This window comes from Ischnura elegans, chromosome 4 (assembly GCF_921293095.1).
Source record: "Ischnura elegans chromosome 4, ioIscEleg1.1, whole genome shotgun sequence".
NCBI lineage: Eukaryota > Metazoa > Arthropoda > Insecta > Odonata > Coenagrionidae > Ischnura > Ischnura elegans.
The window spans coordinates 58,148,889-58,165,574 of record NC_060249.1 but is presented as its reverse complement, the minus strand read 5'-3'; the positions used below and the strand labels follow the sequence as shown (position 1 = coordinate 58,165,574).

At 39.3% G+C, this 16,686-nt stretch overlaps 1 protein-coding gene across 2 annotated transcripts in view; it reads right to left on the bottom strand.

Annotated features, from left to right (window-relative positions):
* The window catches only part of LOC124157553 (transmembrane ascorbate-dependent reductase CYB561), a 38,422-nt gene extending 23,119 nt beyond the window's left edge, over nucleotides 1-15,303 (bottom strand). Inside the window, exon 1 of one of the 2 annotated variants that reach the window (XM_046532377.1) lies at nucleotides 15,140-15,303. In XM_046532377.1, coding sequence (XP_046388333.1) covers nucleotides 15,140-15,200 — 61 coding nt within the window. In that variant the 5' untranslated portion in view covers nucleotides 15,201-15,303. Of the gene's footprint in view, nucleotides 1-1,349; nucleotides 1,515-15,139 lie in introns of those variants that run through there. The other variant, XM_046532380.1, reaches the window with a different exon arrangement.
* Between the last annotated feature and the right edge of the window lie 1,383 nt (nucleotides 15,304-16,686).

Sequence of the window (16,686 nt, the reverse complement as noted above, 5' to 3'; positions counted from 1 at the left end):
TAGCGTAATTTTGATGAAAGTAATAAGCCACGAATAAAAGGCCAGTACAGCGTGAGTGGTATGACCTCTCACAAAAAGAATAGTTTGCGAGGTTTACAGACAGAATTGGAAAAATGCTCTTGGATGTGTCATTTGAGTTATTTATATGGGTGATCTAGGTGTCTTTCTCGTATTTAGAATGTGAAACTGCTGACGAAGGGATATCGAAAACTTACCTGAAAATCAAGACAGAAAGAGGAGAGGAATAATTGTTAAGCGGCAACTTTTTTTAAAAGCTGATCGTGAAATTTGAGTATCTTTCAGATATCGACACACGTTACTGTCGTCAATAGATGGCATTAGAATTCATTCAACAAATATTACGATGCCAAAAACTTTTATCACACTAATCTACAAGCATGTAGGTTCCGTCAGTTTCGTGGTGAGAAATGGAACGATAATGTTTGTCCGCTTAAGCCCATTACGAGGCAACATATTGATAAAGGAATGCATCAAAATTTTCCGAAAAAATTAATTATTTGGCATGGCTACTATTTTCTACTCTTCAAATTAGTTTCAAATGATATCAAGTTATGCATGCAATTTTAGGAAAAGATATTAATGAAAAAATTCCTTTTCTAACCAATGTAAATAAAGTTGGCCAATATTGAGCCTTCGTAATTAAAGAAATCGTGAATGTGCATTTGCGAACATTTGGCTTTATTTCGGTCATCCTTGCAAAATATTAAAAATATGAATAAGAATTAAGCCGTATAAAAATTAGCGTAATCGAGAGAAAACCCTTTTTTACTTATTTACAATTAACACATCACTGAAAGGAGAATTACCGGCAGTGAAAGAATCATTGTTCGCCATTTCTATAAAAAAACAGGTCACAAATATATATTTAGTCCCTTCAACATAAAACCTCCATCGATAACATTTAAAAGCGATATTTATCTCATTTCGTGCAAAACTGCGTTCCTATGCTAATAATAAGCGAGACCATATGTTTGGCGATAATGATATTCGAGGCAATCCGCAAATGGAAATTTTCGTGAGATATGGTGCTTTAGTTGGCACTAACTACTACTAGCAAGAGAAATTATACAATGACCTAAATATTTACGTAAAAAATAAATTTGAACGATGCGCGGCTGTATGTCTTTACATGACAGCATAAGTGGAACGGTAATATACGTGATAGTTAATGTGAAATCATTGATAAATCAATCGCAACCTTGTAACATATTTACTAGGGTTTTAACGGAAACTCGGCCTCTTTGATTGAGAAGCCAGATACTCTAGACGAAACCCGGTGTGCAAGCTCAATGGGAGAGGTGGTGAATAAATGAATGGAAGTCGCCTACCTGTTGATACTGTCCGCCTCCCTCCCTTCAATTCCGGGACAGGGCTTTCCTTACACACTTGAATCCAGTTAGTATTCTCTTGTCACCCAGAACCGCACAAGAAGTGGTGTAACTCCCGCGCCTGATGGGCTATGTGCCCCGGCTCGCGCCCGGCTGCGAGTCACAACAAATGTGAGGACGACCTTTCTTGCTACTCATCTCCCACGCCCCTCTCCTCCTCCCCCACCCAGACGCGTCATACCCCCCACCGCACTTCCCCTCCGCCCTCTCCGACGTAAACATCGAGAGACCCTCTCCACTAGACATCGCTCGTCAAGATAATTATATCGATCGATAATATTTATCGATGTTATTGCTCTCCCATATTACCCCTACCCCGATCGTAACGTAAATATGGCACGAGCAATAACCGACCATTTTCGACAGGAATATACATCGATACTGAAGGATCGATGTTTATCCTGTTTAATTTCCTCGAGTTTACTATCGATGCTTTCAACTTATCACGTTCTTGTTTACACTCTTAGGAAATCTTTTCAAAGTTAACTCTCTAACCAATTTTGCTCTGAGAATGTGATATTGCTAGCATATGTTTTCGGAAGATTTTATCACTCAAAATACGGTGAGCAACTTGTTGATGGAATCGAAAGCAAAAGCAGATGCTTTGCGGTATCCAAGTACAATGAAAGCAATCGAAATAAATTAAGCTAGTTAAACGAGGGACTTACAATTATCACGGTACAGCACATGTGCGTATTTAAAAATTTACATTCTGTACGTATTTCTCCGGAATTTTATAAGTTTTCAAGGGAGTTACAATAAATGAAAAAAGAACTCTCGAAAGCTCAACAGGAAGGGTTTCTGCGTAGATTGCAATTCCTAGTTCAATAGTTCCTAGTCCTATAAACATATAAAATGTGTGTGAAAAATTCGCACCACATAACTAACTCTGTTCGAAAAAAATCTCTAGACCTTCAACTCGTAAACAGTAGACTTTCAACATTTAATTGTACCTTATATTTGAAAAAAAAAGAAATGCCTCAGAACTGTCCCAGATGTAAAAATGTTAAGATATGAGATATAGGTAAACGTTGGAAAATGTCTAATCTCTATATCCTGTAATTTTCGAGATGACAACGGAACCTTTAAATGAGTAAGTGGTGATGAAAAAATACTAAATACTTCCGTGACGTATGGCTCTTTTAAAGTTATGCATTCATCTCTGAATTTTCTGTATACTTAACATAATACCGTGACATCATTAGGATGTATCTAACTTTTAAAATTTTTACTTCCGCAGCTTCTCATATGTAAAATCATAATAGTTGAGACACAGAAATAAAGTCGAAAAAGCTCCACTCAACATATCCTAAAAGTTCAATTTGATAAACTAATTTTAAATCGAGTACTTGGTCGCAAAAAATGACACAAGGCAACCACGATAGATTGAGTGAAGCATTCAGTTAAAGTTTGTTTTTACATCAAGTCAGCCTATTATCAATAAAAGACACTTTGTCACTTCCACAACATATTTTATTTAATCCGACCGGTTTCGGCTGTTATGCCATTATCAAGTACATAATTTTTTTCTGTACTTGACAATAGCGTAACAGCCGAAACCGGTCGGAACTTTTTAAATATATATTGTGGAAGTAGCAAAGTATCTTTCATTGATAATATGAACCCCTTCCACCACGTACAAGCTTCAAGTTTCGATCTAATCAAGTCAGCCGTCGATACGATTCGATTCCTGTTCCTGCCTCTCCTAATAATTGCAACTGCGCACTCTGTGGGCTGACGCCCGCACTTGTGCCTCATCCCGCATCCCTTCGGGTCCGTATTGATCGGCCGGCAAGAGAGAGAGAGGCAAAGAGAGAGAGAGAGAGCGCTGCGCTCCACGCGGTGATGAAGACGAGGCGAGGGACATAAAATTAAAATAAGGTTAGAGGGGTCTATCCGAGCGTGCCTCAAGGCTCATACCGAGCGCGCGTGTGGGTGGCCGTGGATGATTGAGCCGCATACCGCGGATTCTCCACGCCCATGGAATTGAGAGGACCCTAAACCGACGGGACGGTGCGGCGCCTTCGGTGATAACTCAATTCGGAAGTGAATAAAGGGGAGAGTTCCCTACGTCGCGACCATCCTGGCATCCCTTACACTAGTGATGGAGAATTCGATTTCGATTTAAATCGAAAGTAGTATTTTAATCATGATGCTCGAGTTTCGATCCAAACTCGATTTTTTAACTTCGATCCTGGCCATTTCGCTTGATCTCAGCGGCGTCACTACCAGCATATGATAACGTCATATGTCCCTTGAGAAAGACTTTCCTCTGAGGCCGTTGAAATTGGAAAGACACGCCCTCGACCATCAAGAAACCATCTCATTCAGTTGATCTTTCATGAGAAATTTAGTGAAGCCGAATGAAAGCGAATGGTTCCAGGCGGTTATCCATTTTTGATCGAAATAAAAAGCTCGACTTCGGCAGGTGATCCAAAAAATTAAATGTGCGTGAATTTGTAAATGTTTACCAATAATGATTCAAGCATATATTCTAAGTAGATTTTTTCAACTACTCAAATGTGTATTACAAGTGCTTTTTGAATGAATAATAGACATGTATTATTTATGTTTTACATACCTTTTTATAGTGCAGTCGATTTCTTTTCGATCAATAGATCTTTTGGTTCAATTTACGATTTTTTCTGCCGGTCGAGCTTCGCATTTCGATTAAAAATGGATTGCATGAAAAATCTACTTCGAATGGCATTTTTCCATCATTACCGTACGCTCTACGCTATCGTCTCATCGCGTCAACCATAACTTTTGCCCGTTTTATAGATATTCATTCCCTGCATTCAAATTCTTAGCGAACAGACCAGCAACAGAGGAGATCTCTTTTTCTCGGTATTCATAACCCAACCAGAAGGATTACACATGTTTTCTGGCACTAAATAGGGCACTTTTTAGTACAATTAAACCATATGTCAATCAATGCATAATTATATATGGCTACGATGGCGGACACAAGTTAACAGAACGTACCCACTGTTATTTTTTCGGCATTTTTCGCACAGTAATTCAACCAGAATGATGTTTGGATAGGTGATGATAGACTTAGTTACATCCTAAGCCACTGACAAGTAAATACAACATATTCCTATTAGGTTGATAGGTCTAAAGAGAATTTGAAATATATGCCGGGAAGCACGATCCATTGATCAAAAATCAAGAGTCAAAAGTTGGTATAACAATTCAGTGTAACTTAATTCAGCGGCCCCTTCAATCTCAAATGTCGCACCTCTTCGCTTCCCGTGTCTTCGCACATATTATCTCTAGGTCACTTCTTATCAGGTCGCGTCAACCACAACTTTTTCATCCTAAGGCCCAGTAATTTCCTCATTCTTTGCCGTCTCATGTCCGTTAAGAAGCGCATTACCGCCGCTCGACCAGTCGTGTTTTGTCTCCACATTTCCTCTCGTATCAATTGCTTGAAACTTACGCTATTTAAGGCCGTCTCAAGCGGGAGAAGTCTTGAGATTTAACCCCGTTCCCCGTCCCTGTTTGTTTGAGAAATACGAAGTACATATATCCCCCCAAACTAACTACTCCCGAAGAGTTCCTCCTCCCCGAGTGAACGCCTCAAAATGTACACCCTCCAAAAATGTACCACCACACTAAGCGCTCCTCCCATCATTATAGGTTATATTCGGAATACTTCCCAAATCGGGTAAATAATCACACTTTCTTGCAACAGGGGCGCGGCAGCCTCGATATGTATCTAGTGTGTATTATTAAATTATCAATATCAATGGTAATTCAATATAGTACCACAATGACTACCATAAATCTTTATAAGCAGTGCAATATTTTCAAATTCTGTCTTTTTTTGTCATAGAATTGGCATTAAATGGCCGTTTTTGAGTCTAGGAAATCAAAATTTCTGCGGTGCCCCACGGATCCTCCCTCGGCTGGGAGGGGGTGAGGTAATCCAAATACCCACAGTTTGTCTCCTCCCTTTGTCGAAACCTAAATCTGCCACTGCATAGGTGGAATTTTAGAGCACAATCTGGTGCATTTGCTGTGGCGCAGCGAAAGTTGCTTCGTGTGAATTGAAATAAGCGAAAACGAATGAGAGGAGGAATAATAGTTTCTATTCTAATTTATTTCATGCACTGCGGACAGCAAAAATTACTGCATGCGCCAAAAGTTTTCATTTAAATGCCTCAAGTTATACGGCCAAAACATTCTCCGCTATCGCCTCATATTGCGTCAGCCACGTCCGTCTAATCACAATGCCCCGCAATTTCCTTATTTTTTGCCGTCTCATTTCCCTTAAAGCAGTTTATCAGTACGATGTGGGTCATTTCAAATGGCGAATAAAGCTAATTTACTTTTTATGATTAAAAAATACCATTTTCATTAATAAAGAGGCTTTTGATGCATGCAGGACCTAAAGGAATCACATTTTTGTCATGCATATTTTTGACTTTGACAACGAGCTCTATGGAAGAGTCGCATTTTTGACTGTTAGGAATTCTCCTAATATTGATAAACTATCTACATCTCAGTTTCTAAGAAACTAATGAGCTTTCAGCACAGCCATTGTAGTAAATCACTCATTTGTTCAATATATTATATGGTGGAAAAGCCCTCGAGTTGCACATCACTCATATAAATTTTCTCTTACACCTGGATAAAAGCTGTCAGTAATGATCAACCTTAACACGGGGTACATGATTATTTAGCGGGTTGAGTCTTTGTCATTTAGCCGCTAAAAATTCATATCCAAGGAGAAACTTAAAGGCTCTCTCAATAGGAATCCTATGGTAGCGAAGTGGCTTTGGAAAGTAATTGGCCTCCCTATCATGAGTTCGTACTTCAGGAGTCTGTGGTGATCTCACACTCACCTACCTAACAAACCTTGGGATTGAAGTATTTCAGGAATGATGCCTTCATTACTGAAAGTAAGTTTAAATATCCAATTATACAGTTTTCCGCTATAGTATTTTGAATAATGGCTAAATGGCAGATAAATAAACTGCAATACATGGAAAAGGCATTAAAAAAAATTATCGCGGCGAATCGATTATAAACCACTGTAATGCTTGGAGGTCAAGAACCAAAAAATTTTCACACTCATATTCTTTGCAATGATAAGCTTTTAATGGACATTTTTTTGCAAAGTTTCATCCACACTGGTTACAGACATCGGCTTATAATTTTCCAGAAAGCAAATAGTATTTAAACTATATGTGCTCGCTTTTAACACCATGTAGTTGCACTTTTCATTTGGAGGCCAAGTTCTCAAATAATTTCCCATTAATGTAAGAACTGACTTCATATTCTTTTTGCCATGTTCCTGCAGTGCTTTGGAATTACACTATTGACAGAAATGCGAATGATGCGGATTTCTGTCAATAGTGTAATGCGATAATAGTGTAGCGAGATTTCTAAATGTTAGAAAACCGATTTAAAACATACTAAGAAAAATATATTTGGTACTTTTCCACTGTAAATTTTATTCACCGACTTTTTTCAGCACTTCTGTGCACATTTCACGGGACTCGGAAGGGTACAAGGCACAGGAGAAAGAGCGCAGAAGGCCTTTTCAAGAGCACCGCAGTGCGGAAACTGGTTCGAAAATAAATCTCTTTTGTTGAGAAGTATGAAGTATATTTTTTCATAGCAAGATGGACTTTCACGAAGTGCTACTTAAATGTCTATCTGGTTTGACCCGCAGAAAAAGGATATGAAATGACACAGGTGTGACACTGATATCATACGAGTAATATACCTAAAAGTAAGATTTCATGTTTTATCCGTAGCTCCCAGTATTATTAAACAACCTTTTCTAAAACATGCGGAGTAAATTTAATACCTCCGTTAAAAAAACCGCTCACCGCTGAACACGAAAAATCAGTCGCAAAGATTCTCCCGTTTCGAACCACACCTTCTGGATTGAAAGAACGTGATTGAATCCGTAGCGTATGCTTATATAACACAGCGTACCCGAGCGCTTATATAACCAACGAGGATAAGGTTTTGATTATGTGAAAAAAAATCTTCAAAAAAAATTTCATGGGGTTCATTGTCCGGAGCCGAGGGATTTCAGTTCGTGGTGGGAATTAATAAGGGGTCCAGCCTTTCTCATTCTTTCTCGTAAATTGAAGTTTTCCTGTTTTTCGATAACACTCCGGCGATACTGAAAAAATCTACCTATGGTCAGCAACGCTATTTAACACGCTGCCTCATTCCTCTCAGCCGATCGTAGCTTATTTTTCTTAATGCCGCATCATTCGTTAAAAACTTAAGATTTTTATCAAGCCAGTTTTATAGAGAAGGTATCTTTCAACATTTAATTCTATCTCGAATATAAAAAATTGCATCAGAGAAAAGAAGGAGGTGAAATTTTCAAATTTGAGACACAGATAGTATAGACAATGATGAGGTGATGGCGCAAGTTTTGAATGATTACTTCTGCGCCTAGTGATTGAACCAATAATTCCTTGATAACTTCTTTGGTGAAGGCGGTTGTTCAAAATTCCGGAGAATCCTCGTTCGAATCCAGCGGGAGGCAAATGATTTATCTGACCGCAAGAAAGTGATGCGTCTTTTTTCAAGGTTAAAGTGCAACAAATAGCTGAAATTTCACGTACCTACTTCGATTTTATTCAATGTTATTACTTGTCATGATTGCGACTCACTATATACAACATTTATATCCCTCGGGATCAAGAGCTCATTTGGACGCGAGTTCAAGCATTGGAGAAAGGTCAGGTAATGGAGGAAAAAAACTAGTTCTTACTTATGCACGGATGAATGACTCCTCTCGACCTCGAGAAAATAGAACCGATCACTCAGATGAAAACCAGAAAGTAGTTAAGTGATCAAATGCGATTGGAAAGCATCGGATGCTTTTCAGGGTGTATAACCACAGAAGGGATCCAGGGAAACTATATTATAAAAAATACTCGTGGGCAGTGGCGCCGACTCCATGGACGTGAGGGGGCCCGAGCCCCCCCAAAAATTCGTTACAGATGTGAGGAAAAAATGTGTCAGGCTTTTCAATTTTCCCCGGAGTGTCCAGATATCGAGATTCGAGTGATCAGGGTTCTAATGTTGATCATATGACTCTTCTAAAATGCTTAAAAACCTTAAAATTCACTACTTATAAAATTTACCGGGGCAAGGTCCCCGGTTTGGGCCCCCCAATATTTTTTGTAAGTCGACACCCCTGCTCGTGGGTCACATAAATGTATCATTGGCATAAAAATGGAGATATTAAATGGTTTGTTTTTCTTAGCGACGAATCAATTGTTTAAAAATTACATTTTCTTATCTTGAAAGTTTAGTATTTCATTGAGAAGATATTTTTTGACATTTTTTCAATTAAGATTTGTTATTTTTTGTACGATATATTTTTCAACACGGGAGAATCTTTGCTATTGATTTTTTGTGTTCATCGGTGAGCGGTTTTTTTTGGAGGTGTTAAATTTACTCCGCATGTTTTCGAAGTATGCCGAAAGGTAATAATACCAGGAGCTACGGATAAAGCATAAACTCTAATGAGTTGGAATATTATGATATCAGTTTCGCTTCGTGTGATTCCATATCCTTTAACTGCGTTTCAAACCAGAAAGATAACTTGAGGCGTCATTTTGTGGAAGTCCATCATGCTAAGATAAAAAAGAGGAAAAAGGATATTTAGAAGATGGGCTCTAAAACCAAGACAGTAGGTATTCTTGCAAATGAGTTTGATATATGTATATATGAAATAGAAATCCTACAAAGCCTAATTCCACCAAAGGGAGAGAGCATGAAGTCAAAAGCTGAGTTGAGGAGAGTGGATCTGCAAACACCATGGATTGGGGAATATTATTCTACTGGACACATCCTTATTATCAAATTATTACCCTAATTATCAAAATTTTTTACAAGATCTACTAGAAAACTTCTTTGTATATTTACTGGCAGTCTTCAAAGAAAATTTCAGAAACATGACTAACGTTCGCATAGGAAGACTTAAGCCAAGTCACGCGCAGTAATGGTAGGTACCGATAATGACGGACAATAACGGAACAACGGCGGTAGAAAGCAACTGGAATTGACGATATTTCTGCCGATCTTATTAAAATTACAGGGGAGAAGACATCATTCAGCTCTAAAAAAATCATCTGTGACATGTACAAAACAGGAAAGATACCAAGGGACTTCGAGAAGAACATCATTATTCCTATTCCCAATAAGAAAAGAGCCATTAAATGATAAGACTTTAGTGCCATTAGTCTACAGACTTTTGCGCCGATGATGGTAAAAATAATTATCTACAGGATAATAGAACAGAAAACAGAAGCGTTCCTGGATGAAATTGTATGAATCAATGGATCAGTTCGGTGTAGGGAAAACAAGGGCACAAGAGATGTGATATTGGCCGTAAGGTCGCTCGCAGGGAAGAGAATGAAGAAGAACAAATCTACATTCATCGCGTTTGTGGACTTAGAAAATACCTTTGATAATGCGGATTGTAATTCAATTCTCGTAATCCTGAAATAAATTATAATATTTTATTATGACTAGAGTGTCATACCTATAATTTATATAAGAACCAAGTAGCTGTGATAATATGATGTAAGGTTCAATGCAGTATTACGTAATTTTGGAAATTTTCTGTTTCATTGAGTAGTAGTTTCACAAATTACAGCGACGAGGTTCAATTTTCCTGAAAATTAAATTTATATTCTAAATTCTCGGATAATTTTAGCATTTCAAGATAAAGTTCAACAGATTCAGGCTTCAATAGGTGGAAGTTAGACATGTTTAAATAAATAAAATATCGTAGCACGTAGCAGAATTTTGAATGCGCACGTACGCATTAAAAATTCTTGTGGAAAAGTGCTATGATCTTTTAGTTATTTAAATATTTCAAGATAAATCAAGGAAAAAAGAAAGAAGAAAATACAATTAAGTTTAGTGGCGTAACTATGGGGGGATGAGGGAATAGACCCTTCCCCCCCCCCCCCCCCAACCCTCAGGGAAATAAAAAAATTATTGAAAACTATTGTCTAGTTTTGACATATAATAACAGCATCTGCTTAAAGTTAAATTTTTAGTGCCAACATGATGTAAAATGTATTTCCAGGTATGTCATTTTTCAAAAATTTTCCCGGACCCCCGTTGCCTGGAAAGGGGAGTCGCCACGCCAAGCCATCCCATCCCCCCCAAAGCACATTCCTGGTTACGCCACTGATTAAGTTACAAATGCCTGCTGGAAATACAGATTCAGATGAGAGGTGAAAAAGGACGAAAGACGGAGAGGGTGATGTTCCACATGATGGAAGAGGAGAAGAAACTGTTTGTGAGGATCAGTGTAGCTGTTGATGGAGGCAGTGTGGGTGGCTGGAGAGGAAGAACAAAGTGTGTGCCCAAGTTGGATGTGGAGGAAAAGGTGTGATGTAAGGCAAGCGAAGGAGGAGAACGAAGGGTATTGTTGGAAGAGGTGACACAAATAAAACGGAAACTCAGATATTGTGGAACAGAAGTCGGAAACGGTTCCGAAACACAATTCAGAGTAAGCGCATGAGACGCAAATAGGAGTACACCAATACTTGCGTAAAATTTAAAAAAATAAAAAAAATTAGTAATGAATTAAATGCAATCTGTTAATACTCTCATTTACATCAATTATATCTCACGAATTCAAATAATTAACGACAAAATTTAATGAGGATCACATAAAACTGCTTAGTGGATTGTGGGTTGCCGACTCCCAAGTAGAAGCATCGGAAGTAAATGAGAAAAGAGCATGTGATAATAAGTTTCTGCTACCATTTAATATGAAATTTCAAAACGGAACTAAATGCAAGAGTGACCTTAAAACGAATATACATTGCATAATCATATAGATGCGTACAATCACGGTAAGAGAGCTCAAGAAAGGCACAAGCTTTATGTACACACAGAGGTACTTACAAGTACCTGACAATTAAGACATAGGGATTTTTAGGGTGTTATGTGACTAGAATAATGGAAAAGGGGTATTATAAATCTTCAGGAATACGATACAGCTTAACAACAGATAATTAGAAAATAATTTTATAGCGTCATTATCGAAGAGCCAACACCGAATGAATCCGAAAATAAGTATATTATATTCACTGAAATCCTCGTTCGGCAGAACGAAAAATATGCTATAAAATCCAGCCTTGAATGCGAGGTTATTATCTTGAAAGCCTCCTTGATATCCAAGATTTGCGATGGTCTAAGTATTAACGTGACCGCCTTATTTCATTTGTAATTTATCGGTATTGAGTGCGTAATTCTTAATACTACCTTACTCATTTTTTCCATTTTGATGATACACCAAACTATCCGAAGTCAGAGGATATTTTTGTGACATTACAATAAAATAATTTATGTCTCAAATACATTAAATTCCTCATCGTTCCGCAATTCACACGAGTATCTACTATTATAATTGAAAAACTTATGTTTTTTTCCAATGCTATGGCTACATTTGAGACGCATGTCAACGGACAGTGCCGTAACTATGGGGAGGTTAGATCCTCCCCAAAACCTCAGAGAAATAAAAATAATATTCAAAAGTATTGTCTAGTCTGGACGTATAGTAAATTTTAGCGTAACCTATTAACGAAACCCAAATTTTAAGTGCCAAAATTATGTAAAATGTAAATGCAGGCATGCCATTTTTACAATATTTCCCAAACTGGGAGAGGGAGGTGGGAGGTCGCCCTTCCCCATCCCCCCTAACCCCCCAAAGCATATTCCAAGTACGCCACTGTCAACGGATATTAAAAAAAAAAATTCAGACTCTTCCAGGGATTTGAATTTCCAACGCAAAATACATTGATATTATTTTTATTATTGAAATTATTTTTTTTTGTAGAAATGAAAGTACTTCATCAAAACTCCACCATTTATTAACTGATTAAAATTATAAATTGTTTCCTAAAACTGCCACATTCGTCGCACTCCTCACATTAGTCACGCACTCTTTGAATGCGGATAGCGCACATTCTAAGTCCACCAAGGCAACTTCATTAGAAACATCATATTTTACCTTATCGACACTATTCTCGAAAGTAAATGCAGCACTGAGGTCATGCAAATGTAGGGGTTGAGACAATGCTATTTGTAGATGAATCACCCGAGATAAGCGATGTACCGTTAACCAATATCCGCAGTGCAAAACCACAGAAGAACTCCACAAATGGGAAAGCCCGGTGGCATGAGTCGCAAGATAGGCGCAAGAGGGGGTAAAAACGATCGCGTAAATAGTCAGCCAGACGTAGCCAACCATGCTAGCCAACTTGGGGACACCCACACCTTGCAACGCAAAGGATCAAGTGTCATAATAGAAGTAACTTTGTCTTAGGTTTGTGGCTTTCGCGGCGTTGATTGATGCCAAAACAGGCCCTCTGTGTTCCTTCGCGTTTGTCTTGACGAGAAAAATAGTAAGGAGGTACGCAATTTCAATAAGATCAATGAATAATTTAGTTAATTATTTAGAAAACATCGCTAGAAGTGTCGAAAAGCCTAAGTCAACATTGAAACCCCAAATTCAGCATTACTGTGGGAAATGGAAAAAATTGCAAATTCAATACTTGAAAATAGATTTGACAAAATCCTGATACTTAGTCTTTTTTTATTATTCAATTTGATGCAAATAAATTTCCAATGGAAATGAACGACACAAAGACACAAACTATCGCCGTAATCAGACACATTACGTGATCTCGAATTTTAATGTTTCAGTGTTGGGCCCATTCGCTGTAGCCGATTGTCCTTCCCGTATACATTTACTCTGAGATCTCAACACCGTAATCAAATATCTAACAACATCGCATTTGCCTTAACGAAATGAGCGGATAAATTTCCCATCATATTTCAATGTATGACCTAATCTCTGGCAAGAACAGTTGAATTACACCGTAGCCGATGCAACCTTAAAATATTTAATGTAAAAATTTACTTCACATGAATTCTCAGAAATTCCGCCATATGCCCTCGTTTAAACTCGTGAGGCATAATTACTTAGAACAATGGTTTTCTCCAAGTGATAGGTCCCCTGGCAGCAGCCTATTTCGTGCTTACCGGGGCATGGGCGTACCCAGCGAGGGCAGGATCAGGGTAAAAATGTCTTCTCATATTTGGGATTAAAAACTACATGCAAAAATTACTATATGCTAAATTTTAAAATAAAAGGCATTAACATGTAAATATTTAAAACTTTTATATTAAAATATAAAATTCATAGATATTTTTATTAAAAAATTCGTCTATTTTTTAAGCGTCCTCCTAAATCCGCCTATGGCTAGGATTATTTGGCTCAGGGTTTGCCGGCCTCGGTGGCGGTGGGGTAAAGTCATCGCCTGTCAAACCGTTGGTCGTGGGTTCGAATCCTGCCTGGGTAGGTGATCCCTATCCAGGGTATGTATGTTTGTGTTGTACTTTGTTAATATTGAAAAACCCTCGTTGTGAAAGGCCGTCATGTGCTGTTTACGGGGAATTTGATTCTAAATAAATAAATAAATTATTCCAAGGCTTTCCAATCGAGTTTGAGAGACTGAGACTTTCAGCAGTCACGCGCATATGTGCCGACAGAATAACCAAAAAAGAATTCACCGGATTCGCATCGCGTGATGTTTACTAATAACACCGAAATTTCGAGAGATGACCAGTCTACAGGTATCATCTTAAAGGCGTGTTCTCATTGCTGTGTCAGAACATGCCCAGAAGATCGTAGACAAGACGTCGATCGAAATGTTGGCATCTTTGAAAATAACACCTAGTGTGAATCCTCAAGAACGCTTTCTCATTCAATTCACCCGAAAAATCAGCTTAGTCATTTATTGAGCATTCCCAAGGTTTAGAATTTAACTTGAGCTTAGTCTTTCGGTAATACTTAGAGAGAACTATCGCAGATTAGCCTGACTCTCAGTCGAGGCCTTGAGCGCAAACGATGGAATAGATCACAGCATAAAGAGGTTGCCTCTCCGAGTGCACCGCTACTCACGATTCCTTTCCCATACACACCCGCTTTACGTAACCACCGCGGCCGAAACGATGAGCGGTCATGCAGCTCACCGAAGGAATTAACAGCGAAATAGCTAAGGCCGGTGGAGGGCGAACTCACTTATAATCAAAGCAAAACATCAAATTTAAAAGAAATGACATTTATTTGGAGAGTCCAATTTGTAAACAAACCACATATTCAAGGCCATATTTTTTATTATTACCCGACTTTCACTTTAATGCGCTACTTCTAAGCTGACTTTAACTAAAATCGTCTTTGAATCATATAAAGATTCATATGATCAAGATCATATGACCAACCAAGTCCGACCCTCCCCAGTGCACTCGTCTTGCACAGATACTTTTATAGCCATCATATTTCGGTCATTCTCTACAGTATATATCCCCATCAACATAGCTTTCTCAAACATCGGCACTGCATCGTCTTTCACTCTACAACGCTCCTTAAAATTTAGTTGCACTTACATAAACTGTAAATAAATACATTAATATCGTTGCCCATCAAAGGAAATCATGGTCATTAGCAATTAAGTTCGTTAACATACAGCCAAGTAGCAAGTTCTACAGATGCTCTAACAATGAAGAATTTCCACCAAGTCACGCCCGGTACTATTGATTCACTCAAAAGTATTGCACGTCGTACCTACTCATTGGAAGAGCCTACTCAGCGAGACAGCGAGCCGCGATTCAGCGCACATGGTCAGCTATAGCCTATAGATGTAGGTAGTACTCACCAGTATTGGGCAAGGGGCGCGTCGGGGACGGACCCCTGGGCTCCGTGTAAGATCTAATCATCGCTGGACCACTCGCATGAAAAATCCGATTTCACCGGCAGACGTCCGTACTCGCGGCACGGAAAGCAGCGAGCGCTTTGAGGCCTCGAAACAATCTCTCCGGGTCTCCGGCTTGTTGAGGAGATAGTTTCTGCAGAGAATGGAGGGAGAACTGAGGGGTAAGGGCAGCGGGGAGGGGAGGAGGGGAGGAGGCAAACCCGTCTGGAAAGGCGGCCGTCGAGGGTATGAGCGAGATGAGTGAGGTAGTTGGAAGTTATAATTGCGCTCAGAGAGAGTTTGGATGTTGTACGAGGCACAAAGGTCGCTTACCGAGAGGACACGCACCTCTCCCATGGATTGCTAGACAAAGAGCTCGTTCCCTGGTAGGATGGCAGCGATATCAACTTTGTTGACGGCTGCCGGGCCACGGAGACGCTTGGGCTGAGGAAGGGGAAGTGACGCAGGGCATTCGAGAGGGAAATAGGTGGTTATATAACAAGTGAACGTGGGTTCACAGAGGACGCGGCCAAATTCTACCCTTTTTTATTTTGCTCCTCGACCGTTCCCTTTGGTCCGTAAGTACCTGGAATCTCAGAAGGCGTGGTCGGTGTTTAGATTTTCCATGGGGCTAATCGCAGCACTTCCGATCGGTTTTCCTTAAGTGCTCAACACTAATCGGAATGATTCCAATGGGTATTCCATACGAGCGGTTGATTACGACTGGTTAGCAACGCGATCGGAATTTTATTTTGAATTTGAAATCATTCATTCTGATGATGAAGACCGCTCGTGAAGACAACCGATCTGCCGGCCTCGGTGGCGGCGGGGTAAAGTCCTCGCCTGCCAATCATGAGGTCGCGGGTTCGAATCCTGCCTGGGTAAATTTCCCTTATCTAGGGCATGGTTGTTCGTGTACGTTTCATTGTTGAATTTGTTGAATACCCCGATTTCAAATGGCCTATGAGAGCTGTATTCGGAGGTTTGGGAATAAAGAAATAAATAAAAATCAAACTGTGAAAACCTCTCCCTAGGGACCGAACCAACAGAGCTTTACAAACCCCCATGACCATAAGAATGAAAATCGCGCTCGAGCGGGACTCGAACCCATGACTCCAGGTTTAGCAGGCGAGGGCTGGACCTCGATATATCGTGGGAGAGATTCTTAAGAAGCATCCGGACATGGCCAACCTGAGGCAAAGAGATAGTTGTACAGGGGAGTGGGGGCAGTATCTGGGTCCCCGTTCGGAGAATGAACCTATTAGTTTAATTAAGTGATCTTTTCATATCTTTCAGAATTTATGTCTGATATTGTTTTATATTATAGGAGCATATTAATACTGCGGGGAATTATAAAGGTAAACACATAAACTGATTTATAGCTCTCATTAAAAAATACAATCGCTGACCGCCGGCATCGAAAGCTGCATCGAATTATATCACCGCTCCACCACACAGACCAAAATCAGGAGGGTCAATCATTTTGACCCTAACAACACTATGCGGCCATT